The sequence below is a fragment of the Schistocerca serialis genome, chromosome 12 (genome assembly GCF_023864345.2).
Source record: "Schistocerca serialis cubense isolate TAMUIC-IGC-003099 chromosome 12, iqSchSeri2.2, whole genome shotgun sequence".
Lineage (NCBI taxonomy): Eukaryota > Metazoa > Arthropoda > Insecta > Orthoptera > Acrididae > Schistocerca > Schistocerca serialis.
Window position 1 is genome coordinate 83,027,500 of NC_064649.1, and position 20,278 is coordinate 83,047,777.

Sequence of the window (20,278 nt, forward strand, 5' to 3'; positions counted from 1 at the left end):
TACGTGTTTTCTCCTGCCACTGCTTTATGAGTAAATTTTTTTGTCTATCCAATTATATTTTCAAAAATTGATTATTTTTATTGATATAACACAATTTGCTGTAGGAGTAGGAAGTGGGGTTACTAAATAGTCCAAATTATTCCCCACTATTTGCTGTACAGTGACCTGTGGAGTATATTTGTAGCTGTTAGTGGTAAAAGCAATTTTGAAGATGGTCACTGTGTTTGCGGAAGTAACATGAAAGTGTAGAAAATTAAAAAAAAATGAGAGTGAGAAGTAGTAAATTGTTTCCTACTTTGTTTGTGAGCCTCACACTGACTTTTTGCATTTATATATCTCAATTAGACATATTGCTATCTTTTCTTTTTTGCCACAGGTCACCTCTACAAGCTGTGCTCTACTTTGTGTGATGCTTCCCACCTACCCTGTTCTATGTTTTGATGAATGTTGTTATGTCAAGCCTTTTCCACACTACTTGGTTTCTGCATGCAGCTCTGCACGTTCAGATGGCTGATTTAAGCAACTTCCATTACCTGCACATTGGTTATAATTCGTTTCAGGTAAGCAGTTGAGTATAAATCTTTCTTTTACCAAAATATGTTGTGTATGTGTCGCCAGAAGAAAAATTTTTCTATCGTTGTCAATTATTATTGGTTGCTCTGTCTTATGATTACTACAGTTAAATAGTGTTTTTCACCAGATGTGTTTCATTTTTATTTAGGAAGCATCTTCTGTGGTAATTCTGGAAGTGTGGGTACTTAATACAGGGTCTCTCACTCAAACCTCCCTGATTTCAAAGACCCAGGAAAAAAACCATAGTAGATGTGACAATGAAAAATGCACCACATTGTAGAGCATCTCAAAGAATTTATTTATTTATCATCAGTACACCTCTACATGTGAACTATTTGTAGCATGAAGAATATCAAGTCTATATTCAATTTCTTGCCAAGTTCTTTGTAACATTTCCTCTGTTATTGTTGCAATTGCACCAGTGATACAATGTTGCAATGTAGGAATATCGTCCACTTTGCTCGCATACACGCGGCCCATCACAAATCCCCACATAAATAAATCCTGCGGCATAATGTTGGGTGAAAGTGGTGGCCAGGCAATGGGTCCTCTGTGTCCGATCCAATGATTGGGAAATTTTCCTACCTAGGAACTTGCGAACAGCCGTTGACGAAAGCGGCAGAGCTCTATCTTGTTGAAAAATGATGTTGGGTTTCAAGTCTTGTATCTGAGGGTACACAAACTGCTCCAACATGTCCAGATACACTGACCCATTCACTGTTTGTTCCGCAAAGAAGAACGGTCCAACAATCCTGTTGTGCATTAGCCCGCACCAGATGTTTAGTTTAGGGCTATCACGAACATGTTCAACGACAACGTGCGGATTTTGTGAACCCCAAATCCAAACATTATGCCTATTAACCGCTCCCGATAGATGAAAGGTTGCTTCATCTGGGAATAATCATCTTTCGAGGAAGCTGGCATACATATCAATACGCTGCAGCATATCCGCAGCAAATTGTTGTCGGCGTGGTTTGTCATTTGGCATCAGATGTTGCAGAATTTTCACTTTGTAAGCACACATATGAAGATGCTGGTGAACTACACGATGCAATGTTGATCGAAGTACATCAAGTTCCCTAGATGCTTCACAAATTGACTTACATGGGCTTCTGAGAAGCGTTCGTCTGATGTCCTCCACCGTCTATTCTGAAACTCTATAATGTGCACTGTCAGAATGTTTCAGAACATATCGTGTTGCCAGAAACTTCCTATACCATTCCCTAATTGTTTTCACATCAGGTGGATCACATTCATACACATGACGATAATTTCTTTGCACAATAATCGGCGATTTTGTTTCTGCAAACCACACTACTGCTTGTGTGCATTTTCACTCCCTGTGACCATGCTGCACTCTGGCGATGATACTTGGCACTTCTGACACAGGAATATAAATTCTTTGAGTTGCCCTACAATGTGGTGCATTTTTCATTGTCGTTTCTGCTGTGGTTTTTCTCTCCTGGGTCCTTGAAATCAGGGACGTTTAGGTGGGATACCCTGTACGTTGTACATTTGGTGTCCTTATTTCTAGAATGATCACAGAAGGTGCTTTTTAAATAAAAGCATCAGCTGAGAAGTACTCTTTAATTATAGTAAGTCTAAGATGGAAAAATAAATAATAATTGATTATGACAGCTGCTGAGAGAGATGGGCTTGCAAACAAATAGATTATATTATTATGTTCTTTTATTGTACATATTAATGATGATGTTTACACCCATTGAGTGTCCACACACATTCTCATGCATGTGATGCTTTTTATTCTGTCACTGCTCTGAAAGGGAAAATGCATGAAATCTAAATGCTTCTGTTTATGGGCTGAATGTTGCATGAGTTCAAGGAGAGGTCAATATATAGTGTGCAATTGGCTGTATGTAATATTTTACTGCTTATACATTAAGATTAACATATGGGAGGGAAACCAAAAGGTAACCAGATTTCCTTTCCTGTGGACCAAGTCACAGTACTGTCAGTTTCACCTTTGAGATGCCTCTCCTTAACACTAGTCTGAGTCAGTCGATCGACCGTCATTGTCAACCAACTGTCATCTGTGCGGAAATGTGAGCGCGGTCTGAGACTTGGTTCCATGAACATTGTTTCGGGCAGGAAAGGAATTATGGTTCTTTACGGTCTTCCTCTTACAGGAGAGTGGAAGCAAATTTTTGATTAAGATAGTGCAAGTGTGCAATATTTAATTTGAATGCAGTAATTGTATATCTTTAAAATATAGCATGTTGATAGAACCTGAATTTTCCACATTTTTCTCAGCATGTAATTTCCTAATTCATTGTTTCTACCAAGACTAAATTAAAAGAAAGTATCATTACAGACATAAGTTTCTGATAGCCTTATTTATTTATTGCTTGTTGTATGCAACACGTATGCCAGGTTGTGATTACAGCGCTTGCTGTTTCTGACAATTTTGGTCTGTATTACTCTTTTTATAGTCTGTCAACATCTGTGTAACAGCATTTGAAAGTTGCTACTAATGCTGAAAAGTTATTTATATTATGTGTTCCAGAAACAAGTAAACAGAGAAAACAGTGGAATGAACTCAGTAAAACTATTCTGTAAGGTCAGAGATTTCCACGTACCTGTCTGAATATGTTTTGTGTGATGTCGAGCTAAGCTGAAGAAAGTAAATGAGTTGCAACAGTGTTTCAACAACACAGATCAGTTTTTTGTCGGTGCGGCATTGGAGTTAACTGAGTGACTTGTGACTGTTGCAATTCTAGGAGCTCACAAATGGGAGCAAAGATTGTTAGAGAGATTCCACAGAACTTACATATGTGCACTATTAGTGGTGTTGTTATGAGAATGGTGATATGTGTATAAAACCTGGAAAGTAGGAAGTCCTTGGGAAAATTGAATTTACTAAAACTGAGAAATTTCAGGGAATCTGGAAAGGCTCAAGAAAATGTAAGAGACTCTAGGGAGAGTTGAAATGTTTGTTGATGGAAAGAAATGTTCTGCATCATTTTGTAACAGATCACTTTCAGGTTCTGTTTCAGAAAAATCTATTGTGGAGTCACTTAAGGAAAAGTGTAGGAGGGCACTGAACTGTTGTAATGTTTGTTGCTGATCCACGGCTACCTCTGGCACACTCACCAACCTCAGGTATCTCTGTTGCTGTCGGCAGATTCCCAGGGGCAAGGTTCATTTCCCATTGCACAATTGTGAGTGCAACACAGCGTAATGTGCAAGTGAAAGTGTGCCACATAACTGTAAATCTGTCACTTGTACAAAAGCAGAGGTGTTTCTTTCCATTTTGTTTTTAATTGTGTAAAAAATATAAATTTGGATCCATATTTGAAGAAATATGGTTTTGTAGGTTGGCATAGAATACTCAGTCTTCAGTTCCCTTTCACTATTATCAGTGCAGAACAGTACTTTGTCAACTTTCTCTCAATGTCACACTTAACAACAACAATGACTGTAGTGTGAAGAACATCCAGTTTGAAATGCACATCATTAACATCAGTCCATTGATATTACATTATAATGTTGTGTATCATCAGCTGATCCCTTCCTTTGGTTAGGTTGTGCCACAAAATTTCTTTTCTGCTCAGTTTGATACTGTTACTCGTGATTAGTTACATAATCTTCAACATTCTTCTGCAGCATCACATGTCAAAAGCTACTGTTATTTTCATGTCTGAACTGTTTATTATCCGTATTTCAGTCCTGAACAAAGCTATACTACAGGTAAGTAACTTTGGAAACTACTTTGTAAGACATACATTTGTAATCAATGTTAACAAGAAAGCATTTGTTGCTATTGCCGGTCTGCATCCTATATCCTCTCCATTTCACCCATAATCACTTATTTTATGGCACAAATAGCAAAACACCTCTGCTACTTTTAGCACCTCTGTTTATAACATAATTCTTTCAGCAATTCCTGATTTAATTGGACTACATTCCATCATCCTTGTTTTGCTTTTGTTGGTATTCATCTTGTAACCTCTCTTCAAGATACTGTTCATTCCGTTCAGACAATATTCCAAATCTTCTGCCATCATCATCATCATCATTTCATCGTTTATTGCACATACTCAGGCCATTTACGCCTATGGCCCATGCCTTCTCTGGCAGAATTACAATTAGTGACAATGGTTGTAAAAAAGAATGCCAAATGAGTTAAAAAGATAGCAGTAATGCAGCAAAAATTAATGAACAACTTGCATAAAAGGCTAACTGGATTTGTAAGGATAATGAAAAGGGAGCAGTGGTTGAGAAGGGAGTGAGACAGGTTAGTAAAATTTGCTGAAGGAATTAAAATTCTGGGAGAAGAAATAAATGAGTTATTTTTATAAATAACTTTTCTGCTACCAGTCATGATTTTCTTTTGCTTTTATTTTACCCATTGCATTTTGGGAAATGATTCCCATTTTCAAGTACATTTTTCTCTGTGTACTGTGCCATTTTTTCATAATGTTATTGATACGTGAGGTTCTGCCTTGTTTTGTTGGCTTTACTGCCAAACAATATGAAGAAAAAATGCCACATTTGGAGGTTGGCACGTGATTCCTCATCCAGATTCGAGACAAAAGTTTATCTGTGAAAATCATATCGGGTACATTTTGAAAAGACATGTATGAAACGAGAAGCTGGCAACACTGTCACATCATGCAGCACATTGGAATGTACAGAGGAATGTGTATCACCCCGCATTACCATACGAGCTGTCATAACTTGCTGAATAGACTGCTGGTAGATCAGATCCACCATGGAGCTATGATTCAAATCCTCATCATGTTAATTTTTTATACTTTTTGATGTCCATTCCTTAGTTTTTGTCATTTACAAGCAGGACATCATTTTGTCACATGACAGTAGCCTATCACATGAAAATGGGATCCATAAAATGGCATGCATGTGTGTACTAACCATGCAGTGCACAACCATAGGTGGTCCTGTCAAGTTGATGTGGGGTGGTTGCCTGATGGAATAAGGAAGCAATGAATATGCTTTTGGTACTGGATGCATCTGCCTGGAGCAACACCTTCGGCAAACCAGTAATCTTTGTTCACAAGTAATGGACAGAGTGTAACAATATTATAAAAAGGGTTGCTACCCACCACATAGCGGAGATGCTGAGTCGCAGACAGGCACAACAAAAAGACTGTAAGAAAGTGAAAGTCTTGTTGGTTGAAGCTATCCACAATTCAGCATCTCTGATATGTGGTGAGTAGCAACTATTGTTTTCATAATATTGTTACAGGCCATCCTGAATTTGCCATTGTTTGATTTTCAGTGATGGACAGAAGTTGTCCAAGGACTAAACATACTCCACAGACAGACAGTGTGATTCGTGAAACCATTCACTAGTCTCCTCGGTGAAGTACCCATGACGTTGCGAAGCAGTTCCAAATATCTCAAAGGCGGGCTGTTTAAATGTTGCTCAATTAAAAACTGCCCAACACCAGTGGCCAGAATACCACATTTGATGAGTATAGTTTTGTGAATGGCTTTTGCACCAAGTGGAAGATAATGAACATTTTAGAAATAATATGACAACTTCACTTGTGAAGTTAGTTTCAACTTCCACAACAGACAATTTTGCTCAGAGCACAACCCTGCGTGTCATCTGTGAATGTGACTTTCAGGTATGCTATGGCATAAACCTCTGGGCTGGAGTCATGCAAGGAGACCTTTTGGGACCTTATCTATTACCAGACAAGTTGAAAGTGCCACTGCACCTTATGTTTCTTTGCAATACTTTGCCTGACACGTTAGAAAGTGTTCCACGACTGCTATGGTTTCAGTATAATGGCACACCTCCACACTTTGGAATGAATGTTTGTAACTTTTTTAGTGAAGTATTTCTGGGGAAAAGGGATGGTCATTATGGTCCAGTGTTCTGGTTTCCACATTTCCCAGATCCAAATCCAGTAGATTTTTATTTGTGGGCACGTTTAAAGGAACAAGTTTAAAGTACTTCACTCACAGATGTACACGACCTAATAGCTCGCGTGCAGGCTGCTTCAGCAATGGTGGATGCAGATGTTCAGCAAAGTATGATCCAGTGAGCGAAGTGTTTGCAAATTCAAGGTGGTCGTTTTGAACATCTTCTCTAAAGTGAACATTGCTCATATCTTTGTACGTACAGGCTCTGTGAAGATAAGCCTGGATGTCAAAAGTACAGAATGGAATTACTGCACATAGGATAAAGTACAATCTATTGTAGCCTACCTGTAATGTTTTTTGCATGTCATTGGATACAGACAATGTTGCTGTATCCACTATTATTCTCTATTGGCTTTATTTATGTCGTGAACAAAACAAAGTGGTTGTTTACATCTGTAAGAAGTTAATTTATGTCTTAAATGTTTAAATAAAGGTAACAGTAACAGAAAGAAATACACAAGGTACTGCATTTTGGAAGTGGAAGTTGGATACAGTTTGATGCTGTAACTGAAAATAGTGTTTGGCTTGAATGCGACTCGAAAATTGCCGAGCCTGCATATCAGTCCCCCAAGGCATTGCCTCGTCTTGCTGAGGTAATGGTACGGCTCCAGTACAGTGCAGAGTTGTTGCTACCTGTTCTTGGCCATGCTGCACACAGTATAGAGTTACCAGAGTCTCTGTTTTGAAACTGCATTTCTATTAAACCTATTAGTGGGACTAGGGTTTGCTAGATTCACTTTTGTGTCGAATTGGGATTAGGAATCGTTAGCTGACTGCCAAGTTGGCATTTTTCTTCTCCCTGTACATCAAAATTGCAGTGAAGTCAGTATAGCAAAGCAGGTAGTCACACATGGAAAAACATTACAAAAAATGGTGTAGTACACATAGAAAAACACAGTTGAAAATTAGAATCATTTCCCAAATGCTTCATGTAAAATATAAATTAAAGAAAAATGTGACTGGTGGCAGAAAAGTTATTTATGACAGAACTGGATTAATCCGAAAAAATCAGGTTTTGCTATTCGTGCACCCAGGTTCGTCGTTGAGTACACCATCGCAGGCGCTCTTGTCTGTGATGCAGTGTCAAGGGTAACCGCAGCCACAGTCTCCGAGCTGATAGTCCATGCTGCTGCAAATGTTGTCGAACTGTTCGTGCAGATGGTTGTTGTCTTGCAAACGTACCCATCTGTTGACTCAGGGATCGAGACGTGGCTGCACGATCCGTTACAGCCGTGCGGATAAGATGCCTGTCATCTCGACTGCTAGTGATACGAGGCCGTTGGGATCCAGCACGGCTTTCCGTATTACCCTCCTGAACCCACCGATTCCATATTCTGCTAACAGTCATTGGATCTCGACAAACGCGAGCAGCAATGTCACGATACGATAAACCGCAATCTGACCTTTATCAAAGTCGGAAACATGATGGTATGCATTTCTCCTCATTACACGAGGCATCACAACAATGTTTCACAAGGCATCGCCGGCCAACTGCTGTTTGTGTATGAGAAATCGGTTGGAAACTTTCCTCATGTGAACAGGTTGTAGGTGTCGCCACCGGTGTCAACATTGTGTGAATGTTCTGAAAAGATAATCATTTGCATCTCACAGCATCTTCTTCCTGTCAGTTAAATTTCGCGTCTGTAGCACGACTTCTTCATGGTGTAGCAATTTTAGTGGCCAGTAATGTAATTAATCAAATCAGAAGACATAAATATTTTGACGTTTGCTGACAGCATTGTAATTCCGTCAGAGACAGCAGTTGACTTGGGAGAGCAGTTGAAAGGTGTGGATGGTGCCTCAAAACAAGGGTAATGGATGTAGTCAATTAAATCAGGCGACATTGACAAGATGAGGCACTGAAAGCAGTAGATGAGTTTTGGTATTTCTGTAGCAAAATAATTGGAGGTGGTCAAACTAGAGAGGATATAAGAAGCAGACTGGCAATAGCAAGAAAAATATTTCGTAAAAAGAGAAATTTGTTAACATCAAATATAATTTTTTTTTCATTTATGTGTATGTCTGGAGAGTAATCTAGTTCCAAACTGGAACGTGGACGATAAACAGTTCGAACAGGAAAGTTGTTGATGCGTTTGAAATATGTGAAGATTATATGGGCAGATGGTGCAGCACACCAGCAGATACTGAATCAAATTGGGCAGCAAAGTGTTTTATGGCACATCTAGTTTAAAAGCAAAGGTCACTTGGTAGGCAATTTCTTGTGGTGTCAAGAATCATAAAGTTGCTAGCCTAGAAAGTGTGAGGTTAAAAATTTTAGAGGGTGACCAGTGTTTGAATACAGTAAGCAGGTTCAAATTTATGTAGGGTGCAATAGTTATGCATAGATGAAGAGGCTTGCATAAGATGGACTAGCATTGGTAGCTTCATCAAATCAGGCTTAAGTTTTAAGACAACAATAACAATGATTAAGGAAATTACAAAGCCATCCAAAACGGGACAGCGATTCAAGTAGGGCTTGGGTTGTAGTACTCACTTCATCAAATCCTCAGCAGCCATATCATCTATCAGCACCAAAAACCACTACAAGATGTGCTTTTGGAGGTATAACAGCACGAGCACAGGAAAACAAATGTGCATCAGAGGTGCGTTGTGGAATGAGAGCTAAGTTTTGCCCACACTGGCAACACTTCATGGTCTCATCGGAGTTGGGCAGTGAATACATGCAAGGTCACTGCTGGGTACATCTGAAGAAGACAGCCATGTCAGTCATTAAAGTATTGTCCACAGAATGGGATCAATAACTCTGACACAAATCCTAAAATATGCTATCGTCATTTGCATTGAGAGAACTTTATAAACCATATCACTGGGAGGGAGTTTTAGCATATGCACACAGCATAGTTACGAGGGACTGCGCACCTCCTCTTCTAGGGTGCCTCCAGAGATCAACCAGCTAACTCCTAATGCAATAGTTTGACTGAACGTGCTTAACTGTAACAACGGAAACTCCAGGTAAGAATATGAACAATCTAGGAAAAAAATAGGTTGCTACTTACCATAAAGAAGACACTTTACGTTGCTTACAGGGACAATAAAAGACACCTACGTAGAGCTTTTGGCCACAGCTTCCATTGGCTAAAGAGAAACAGAAAAACACACATCATTCATACACACAAGCAAGCACACCTCATGTACACATGACCGCCATCTCTGGCAGCTCAGAGCAGAATGCCATTCTGGCTTGAGCTGGTGGTCATGTGTGCATGAGGTATGCTTGCTCGTGTGTATGAATGGTGTTTCTCTTTTGCTGATGAAGGATGTGGCTGAAAGCTCTTTGTAGGTGTCTTTTAATTGTCCCTGTAAGCAACTTAGTGTCTTCTTTGTGGTAAGTAACAATCTTATCTTTTCATTATTCATTGTATTTTCATTTGTGCAATCATCATATATGTTAGAAGTTCACATCATTTGCTCAACTAAAGGTAAATAAGGACAGAAAGTGTACATAGTTAAATACCTGTTCAGATTTTGCAACTGATCACTTCTTTCACGTAATGTGTGGAGATGGTGGAAGTTGAGAAATATTTTAATCATGTGAGCTGTCTTGAATACCTTGTCACCATTATAACTAAGAAATAATAATTATAGTAATAATGCAAGGAATAAAGACAGCCGCTAACAGCACGGTTGTGGCACTGAGCAGTGGATGCTGCATGTTGTACCAGGGCAGATCTATAATATTTGCAAACAAGCTAGTCCTTAATTTTTACAGGATATTAATGCATGAAATCTTCTTTAATTTTTCAGTATCTTTTCACATTAAATCTTCTGAGGGCCTTAAAAAAGTATGTTGCTAGAATACTACCTAACAGCAGAACTGTAATAGAAGCATAATATTATCACAATAAAGCTTGCGCATTTTGGTTTTGTGCTTTGGTACCAGCAGTTTTATTGTGCGGATTTTCAGACACATGCCTACTGCGAGGACCCTGATGTTGTGTTGTGTGGGAACAAGTGCGACATGGAAGACAGGAGAGTGATATCAGAACAGAAGGCGAAAGAAATGGCTGAAAGATATGGGTAAGAAACCTACACCAAATCCTGTAGATTTAATAATAGTTTCGGGTGATTGCAACCATGGTATTACAAAACATCCTGTGATCAGTACATCTTCTGTGGTTACAACCAGTTCCTTGTTTCCACTCCCTTCTCCTGCTTATTAATTTTCTGTTTATTAGTTAACTCCGTTGATGCACAGAAGCAGATATATTGAGGTTGTAGAGTAATGTGACATTCTCTGGAATAACATGTTCCACTATTATCCTCCTAGGGTGACAAAAGATGATTGTGACCATAGGAAAAGTAATTTAGGTAGTAAGTAGATAGCAAACATGCAGCTGTGTGCGCTTAGTGTTGATATGTGCACAGATGGTGAACGAAATGTGGACACAGGACATCGGCAAAGCGCAACGGCAATTGACCTTCTCTGCCTGTTGTGAAGGGTCACTTACACTTTTGGCGTTATGGGTTGGTAGTGTTTTGGATTGCAGAGAGAAATAGGAGCTGCCTAAAATATAAATGCCCCAGAAAACAATTGAAAATGTTTTAAGTCTGAAATGAGATGTGATCAAAAAGTTACAGGAATTTAAAAAAAAGAAATGTTTACCTTGTTGGTACACATGTTCCTGACGTACATTTGCATTTTCGGCTGTTTTGAATATTTAATTTACTGTTGACAGTCAAAACAGTTATACATATTTTTTACTGCTCAGCAAATGTTTACTTTCGAAAAAGGTGGATCTAAGAATTGCATTAAATTTTGCTTTAAAAACGGAATAAAGTGCAGCACAGCATTCAAAATGTTGACTGTGCTTTTTGCCAAACCTGTTATGAGTAAGACAATAGTTTGAATGGTATAAACATCGCAAAGAGGGTCAAGAATATGATAAAGATATCGACCCTAGCACATCAGTTACAGACAGTAGTGTGGAGGAAGTAAAGAAAATGGTCCTGGAAAATCTCCAGATCAACATCAGAGAGGTTGCTGATGATGTCGGCAAATCCTTTGGTTCGTGCCAAGCAATTTTTTCAGATGTTTTGAGCATGAAACATGTTGCAGCAAAATTTGTTCCGAAATTGTTGAATTACAACCATAAGCGATATTGTGTAGACATTGCTCAGGAATTGCTGAATGAAGTCAACAAGGATCCAGAACTCTAAAAAATGTTGTTATAGGTGACAAAATATGTGTATATGAGTAGGACGTCGAAACCAAGTCAAATTCATCCCAGTGGAAAAGCCTGAAGAGCCAAGACTGAAAACAAGTTCAATCATGTGTGAAGGTTCCTCTGACTCTTTCTTCAATTACAATGGGATCATTTGTGTGAAGTAATCCAAAGAAAATGACCAAAATTGTGGCAAAACCATTCATGGAAATTGTATCATGGTAATGCTCCCATTTACACCTCAATGCTTGTTCATGACTTTTTGGAGGGGGAACAACAACAACAACTACTACTTTTATGTTGCCCCAGCCATGAAACTTGCAGGACGTGACCCCTGCAGCATCTTTCTATTTCAGAGGCTGAAGAGAATCATGAAAGGATTCCGTTTTGCCACCATTGGTCAGGTAAATCAGAATTGCTGAAGGAACTGAACATCATAATGAAAAATATGCTCCAGGAGTGCTTCCAAGATTGGAAAAAGTGCTGGTGCAAGTGTGTTATATTTGAGGGGGAAGACTTTTAAGGTGACAAAGTTGATGTTGATGAACAAATGATTCTTTAAGGAAAACAAAAATTACCGTTGCTTTTTGATCATAGCTGGTATATAACTTGAAGTAATATAATCTTGGAGGTGAGGTCATAAGATTCACTCAGTATATGATGCTCAAGTTATTGTGAGATCTGATCACCCAACTGTGTAATGGTTTTACTAGAGCAATAAATACAGAAGAGTGCTTTTGAAAGCACTTGCATCATTTCGTAGTCAGTTGACGCAGTTGTGAGCTCTCTTACAGCCCTCGACACTCTGCAGGCGGTGAAGAAGCCCACACAGTATAATTTGTAAAACTTAGTGGTAAGTGTACAGCTGCAAGAAAATACAACAAGGTGAGCGAAGATGAAAGTAAGGTCAAAACTGAGCATGAGAACCATCATGGTGAAAGATCAATGGAGGGTTGAGCACTTGTTTACAGCTCATTGTTTCAAGATGTGTTTCATGGAGCACAGGAAAAAATGATAGTCATTACTTTGTGAATTATTTATTAACAAGTTTTTGTAACCGTATACATTAATGAGGCAGCAATTGTGGCATCAAGGCATTATTGACAGTAAGAAAGACATCAACCAAGAAGTAATTATGTTCACACTTCCAGTCTCTCTTTCTGTTGTTTAGGGCCATTCCAATTTGAATTCTTTATCTTTTGTAGCTCCTTCCTTGTCTTCCAGTATTCCTTCATTGTTTCATTATTTTTCTCTTCTTTCTGCCTTGAAGAACTTCAGTTTTTAAAAATTTTCTCTTTGCATCACTTCTTCTCCTTTAATGTTGTGTCTTTACAAGTCTCTATTGAATCCAAGTGATTTTTGACTTTTTTCCTTAAAGATATGTGAGGATCAGTTTAGTTACTTGTTTATCATCCATTTGGTAATAATAGTAGAAATCTCATCATCCTCATCGTTTCTGGTATTTCTAGGATTCCATACCTCAGTCATTACAAACGAAATCTGTATAGGATCAGCCAGCCAGAGTGGCCGTGCGGTTCTAGGCGCTACAGTCTGGAACCGAGCGACCGCTACGGTCTCAGGTTCAAATCCTGCCTCGTGCATGGCTGCGTGTGATGTCCTTAGGTTAGTTAGGTTTAATTAGTTCTAAGTTCTAGGCAACTGATGACCTCAGAAGTTAAGTTGCATAGTGCTCAGAGACATTTGAACCATATAGGATCACTCTGTTGTCCACCTGTCTGTCTACTTGACTTTCTAAACCATTTTTCTCAGGAATGGGTAGAAGCATCAAGTTGAAATTTGTCACATATTAAGGGCTATGGTCTCTTGGTGCAGTAAAAAATTGAGGCTTCTAAGTCAGTGCAGTGAAAAGATAAGTCTATTTATGTCATATGTTTTGTTACTCACAAACTTATTCATTAAAACTTTATAGGCCACTTCCCCTTGACATAGAATCTTGAAATTTGATAAGAAGAAATATTTCACAGTATAAGTAAAGGAAAAAATGGAAAAATTGTTAATTTGTAATTATACTACACAAGAAAAGTATCCGTTTGTCATTTTTTATCCAATAAATTAAAACATTCTCGAAAGTATTGGAATCCTTGGGATCGATATTTTGCTAGAATAGTGTCAGTAAGAGACAAAAACTGTTGACTTACCAGTTTCTAGAATGTGTGAACTGTATATATACTTAGTTAAGATTTTACAGTACCCTTGGTGTGAGAGTCCTACTTGCACCTGGCCAATTTTTATTTTTTCTATGTTCTGACAGGAATGGGGGAAAGAAATACAGTAGAAGAAGAATGGGTGACTCTGAGGGATGAAGTAGTGAAGGCAGCAGAGGATCAAGTAGGTAAAAAGACGAGGGCTAGTAGAAAACCTTGGTTAACAGAAGAGATACTGAATTTAATTGATGAAAGGAGAAAGGACAAAAATGCAGTAAGTGAAGCAGGCAAAAAGGAATACAAACGTCTCAAAAATGAGATTGACAGGAAGTGAAAAATGGCTAAGCAGGGATGGCTAGAGGACAAATGTAAGGATGTAGAGGCTTATCTCACGAGGGGTAAGATAGACTGCCTACAGGAAAATTAAAGAGACCTTTGGAGAAAAGAGAACCACTTGCATGAATATCAAGAGCTCAGATGGAAACCCAGTTCTAAGAAAAGAAGGGAAAGCAGAAAGGTGGAAGGAGTATATAGAGGGTCTATACAGGGCGAAGTTCGTGAGGACAATATTAGGGAAATGGAAGAGGAGGTAGATTAAGATGAAATGGGAGATATGATACTGCGTGAAGAGTTTGACAGAGCACTGAAAGACCTAATTCGAAACAAGGCCCCGGGAGTAGACAACATTCCATTAGAAGTACTGACGGCCTTGGAGAGCCAGCACTGAGAAAACTCTACCATCTGGTGAGCAAGATGTATGAGACAAGCAAAATTCCCTCATACTTCAAGAAGAATATAATAATTCCAATCCCAAAGGAAGCAGGTGTTGACAGATGTGAAAATTACCGAACTATCAGTTTAATAAGTCACTGCTGCAAAATACTAACACGAATTCTTTACAGACGAATGGAAGAACTGGTAGAAGCCGACCTCGGGGAAGATCAGTTTGGATTCCGTAGAAATGTTGGAACACGTGAGGCAATACTGACCCTACGACTTATCTTAGAAGAAAGATTAAGGAAAGGCAAACCTACGTATCTAGCATTTGTAGACTTAGAGAAAGCTTTTGTCAGTGTTGACTGGAATACTCTCTTTCAATTTCTGAAGGTGGCAGGGGTAAAATACAGGGAGCGAAAGGCTATTTACAATTTGTACAGAAAGCAGAGGCAGTTATAAGAGTTGAGGGACATGAAAGGGAAGCAGTGGTTGGGAAGGGAGTGAGACAGGGTTGTAGCCTCTCCCCGATGCTATTCAATCTGTATATTGAGCAAGCAGTAAAGGAAACAAAGGAAAAGTTCAGATTAGGTATTAAAATCCATGGAGAAGAAATAAAAACTAAGGTTCGCCGATGACATTGTAGTTCTGTCAGTGACAGCAAAGGACTTGGAAGAGCAGTTGAATGGAATGGACAGTGTCTTGAAAGGAGGATATAAAACAAACATCAACAAAAGCAAAACGAGGATAATGGAATGTAGTCAAATTAAGTCGGGTGATGCTGAGGGAATTAGATTAGGAAATGAGACACTTAAATTAGTATAGGAGTTTTGCTATTTGGGGACCAAAATAACTGATGATGGTCGAAATAGAGAGGATATAAAATGTAGACTGGCAATGGCAAGGAAAGCGTTTCTGAAGAAGAGAAATTTGTTAACATCGAGTATATATTTGAGTGTCAGGAAGTCGTTTCTGAAAGTATTTGTATGGAGTGTAGCCATGTATGGAAGTGAAACATGGACAATAAATAGTTTAGACAACAAGAGAATAGAAGCCTTCGAAATATGGTGCTACAGCAGAATGCTGAAGATTAGAAGGGTAGATCACTAATGAGGAGGTATTGAATGGAATTTGGGAGAAGAGGAGTTTGTGACACAACTTGATTAGAAGGGATCGGTTGGTAGGACATGTTCTGAGGCATCAAGGGATCACCAATTTAGTACTGGAGAGCAGCGTGGAGGGTAAAAATCATAGAGGGAGACCAAGAGATGAATACACTAAGCAGATTCAGAGGGATGTAGGCTGCAGTAGGTACTGGGAGATGATGAAGCTTGCACAGGATAGAATAGCATGGAGAGCTGCATCAAACCAGTCTCAGGACTGAAGACCACAACAACAACAACAACATGTTCTGATAAATTTCATATTTATTACTTTATTTCCAAAATCTGATGTTTATATTGAGTCTAATATTTTCCTTATAGTTTTCCTTTAAAATGCTTCTCATTTTTCAAGCCCTTCTAATTTTTCAGGCTTTTGAAAAACTGAAAGTGTGTAAGTTATTAGAGTTTGGTTCTAAGATTTTAGTGACATTTGGGCATTCTGGTTTCACTGCTAAGGGTAAAAAAAAAAAAAAAAAAAAAAAAAAAAAAAAAAAAAAAAAAAAAAAAAAAAAAAAAAAAAGGTTCCTAGGTGAATATTTTGTATTGTAGGTATTCTAAATTATTCTGTGAGTTCTTTCCATCTTGCACGTCCTTTCCTTTATATAAACATTTCTCCTGGATTGTTTCCCAAGAATATTTGACTTTCTTTACCTTGTACTATAGTTTCAGTTGCTTATCTTACAAAATTTTGGTGGATATTTTATATTTGTCGTAGTTTGGTTTCTCTGCAGAGATTTGTAAGCCTGTCGAGATTGCTGTCTCTTTTGGAGGACTGATTTGTTGTTGCAGAAAGTTCCACAATTTATTGCAACAGCTTAATTCTTGACATCTTGAGGTGTCAGGTATGCTGCTGGATATCGGCATCGTTCTTGAATGATATTTCGACAGAGTGACTCGTCTTCAGTCCAAACTTATGCTATTTGTTGATTGTCTACATTTTGTAGTACAAGGAGAAATAAAATAAACAGAGAGAAATGGTTTACATTAATTTTCATTTTTTGTTTGTTATCTGTCAGTCATCTATGGTAGCACTGTTTCACTTATCATCACTGGTATCATTATCTGGGAGAATAGTTTCATCTAAAAAGTGGGAGGCTAGAAAAGAGGCGATGTATTTCTGTATATGAGCTGCAATGAAATTTATAATTTTCATTGTCACAAGTATTTGGCCATTTCTTCCAAATATATTGTTATTTCTGATAACCCCCACCCCCCAAACCCATCACTGAGAGAATGCAACAACATCCCTCTGTCTCTCACTTCTGAACATATTGTCTGCCCACTGCTCTCTCATTGGTTGTGGAGAACCAGCTGCGACACATTCTTCCCTTTTGTGCCCATCATACCTCACAACGAGTATTGACAGCATTGCTGCTCGATACACGTAAGTACACCAATGGCCCGTATCTTGAATCTTACAGTCTCCTCCAGAAATGTATATTATTGTCTTTCTTTCAATTTTAAAGTCATTCAATACTGATTACAAATGGTTTGAGGCAAAATGCAGATTAAACGCAGTAGAGCTTTATAAAAAGTCAATGAACGTAGTGTACTTCCTCCTAATTGTCTGCACAATAAAATTTGCTAGCCGCTCACTATTCCCTTCCCCACGTTTGTCCTAGTTCCCAGCTGAGTTGGTGTCACTGGTCCCCCTACAACCCTTCCCAATTCTTCAAAATATGGGACTTAACATCTGAGGTCATCAGTCCCCTAGACTTAGAACTACTTAAACATAACTTAACCTAAGGACATCAAACACATCCGTGCCCGAGGCAGGATTCGAACCTGTGACTGTAGCAGCAGCACGGTTCCAGATTGAAGCGCCTAGAACCGCTCGGCCACAGCGGCCGGCAATAAACATGTATGTGGCCTCAATCGCTGAAGCCTCATCTGTAAATGCAAGAAGATCTCTGCATTAATCTGTTACAGGAGGTAAAAATGTTGAACTCAGCAGCAATAATTTAATCTGTGAATGTAATATGACCCTGTAGCTTTTGAATGAAGAATTTATGAAAAAAAGCCTTGTCTTACATTTAGGTAAATATTGTGTAATTGGATCTTTAACAAAACTAAATGATTGAAAGTACAGGATACTATTAAAAACAATATTATGAAAAGGGTAGATTGCTATTCACCACATAAAGGTGGTGTTGAGTCACAGACAGGATAATGAAAAGACTACTAAACATTTAAGCTTTCGGCTAAAAGGTCTCCTTTGGAAATAGAGATCATGCTTGTGTGAATGTGTGTCTGTTATCTATTTCCGAAGAAGGCCTTTACATTTTGAGTTTTGATGTGATTATGTCAGGTGTTCAAATTACATATATGTTTTTACAAAATGAAACTGTTTGTCATCTGAACTTTACAACTTGACCAAAAGAATGTATTTAAATTATGAGACAGAATTGTTGAACGGAATTTATCTTCAAGCGTCAAAATATGTAGTGCTCACAGTAGACACAGGTAGAAGTAAAAGAAACACAGAATCCTAACTTTTGGAATTAGTAGTTCCTTCCTCAGGGAGTAGAGAGCGGTAGGTCCAGGAGGGATAAAAGGAAGAGCAGTTCACATAAATCACAAGTGGGTCCCTCTCATACTTTATTAGCTTTCTTAATTGTATTTTCCTTGGCTAGAACGTGCATAAATTGTATCATCATTCATTTGGAAGTGACAGAACCATACCTGTATGCATTTGCAAATCTCACAAATTCTCTCTTTGTCCCTTCAAATATGAGTGAACAAAATGTCATCTCATGTCAGAAATATTTCAAACAAATTAGCCAATATCTCACCAAGACAATAAGTAAAAGACCAGTGTGCTATGGAATAAAATCCCATGGCCCTAAAACTGTTGCATCGTTCTTCCATCTGTGCCATATTTTCTCTACAGAGGTGCCCTGTCTACCAAAACACAGCTTCCACTCCAAACGCACTTCTAACAACCACTGAAGCTCAGTCATGTGCTCAACCTTAGACAGTCTGGTTATTCTCAAGTGTGAGAAGCATACAGAAACCTGAAACTTCCTGACAGATTAGGGCTTAATTCCAGAATCCCAGGCATAAGTCAAACACGTAGGTCTAGGTAACTATAGATTTCTGATATGAATATAATAGAGGGAAACATACCATGTGGGAAAAATATATCTAAAAACAAAGATGATGTGACTTACCAAACGAAAGTGCTGGCAGGTCGAGAGACACACAAACAAACACAAACATACACGCAAAATTCAAGCTTTCCCTCTCCTTCCCTCTTTCCTAATGAAGCAACCATTTGTTGCGAAAGCTTGAATTTTATGTGTATGTTTGTGTTTGTTTGTGTGTCTCTCGACCTGCCAGCACTTTCATTTGGTAAGTCACATCATCTTTGTTTTTAGATATATAACTATAGATTTCTGTTATACTATAATAATATTAGCTCTGAGGTACTCTGTATGCAAAATTGAGTTGTAACTTTACAATGCAGGCAACTAACTGTGGAGTTTGGACTGGATGTGAATTCTGTGACAACAAGTACCAGGTGCTGCAAAACGGACTTACATTTTCTATTCTTTCTTCCCTCTTATTTTCTTTTAGTTATATACATACAATCTTTTGCACAGTTAATATATTTTACATTAAGTAGTAATAGGATGCACAAAACACTAACAGGCCTGTGATTCATTCAGTTATCATTGCACTACCAGATAACATCGAATACTCAAATTGTAAGCTACAGGTTGTCCAAAATTAAACTTCCAGTTTCAAAATACTGCAGAATGAGGAGGACTGTTCAGAATTATGTCAAATTTGAACAGTGTATTATTGATAGAGGGGGGGGGGGGGAGTGGCTGGGGAATGTTGTTTGTTTGTGGGGGAGGGAATGAAAATTTTACCAATAGATGATGCTGTAAGCATCTTAGTGTGAATGTGGTTAGCTGCAAAAGACAGATGAATTGCAATGTGATGGCTTTGGTTTGGGTTGTACACTACACCGCCCGTATTGATCAATATGCCTGACTCCACGAGTTCAGCAGCAGTCCCCAGTTAGTTAGGTAAACACATCCACCATGGCAAGGTCATAGTACATTGGATGGGAAAAATTGGCTTTTAATTGTCCTGTGCCAAAAGCTACACAAAAACCAAAATGACTTTGGCAGAATGAAATTTTCACTCTGCAATATAGTGTGTGCTGATATCAAACTTTCTGGCAGATTAAAACTGTGTGCCAGACCGAGACTTGAACTCAAGACCTTTGCCTTTCGTGGGAATGTGCTCTACCAACTGGACTACCCAAGCATGACTCATGACCTATCCTCACAGCTTTCATTCCCAGTACCTCATCTCCTACCCTGCAAACTTCACAGAAGCTCTGCTGCAGTCCTTGCAGAACTAGCACTCTTGGAAGAAAGGATATTGCAGAGAAATGGCTTAGCCACAGCTTTTGGGATGTTTCCACAATGAAATTTTCACTCAGCAGTGGAGTGTGCACTGATATGAAAATTTTTGACAGATTAAAACAGTGTGCTGGACTGAGACTCAAACTCGGGACCTTTGTCTTTCATGGGCAAGTGCTCTACCATCTGAG

The 20,278-nt window shown here is 38.6% G+C and overlaps 1 protein-coding gene across 1 annotated transcript in view; it reads left to right on the top strand.

Annotated features, from left to right (window-relative positions):
* LOC126428168 (ras-related protein Rab-27A) overlaps nucleotides 1-20,278 on the top strand; it is an 84,010-nt gene that overhangs the window by 49,227 nt on the left and 14,505 nt on the right. The window contains exon 5 of the mRNA XM_050090080.1: nucleotides 10,412-10,524. Coding sequence (XP_049946037.1) covers nucleotides 10,412-10,524 — 113 coding nt within the window. The remainder of the gene's footprint in view (nucleotides 1-10,411; nucleotides 10,525-20,278) is intronic.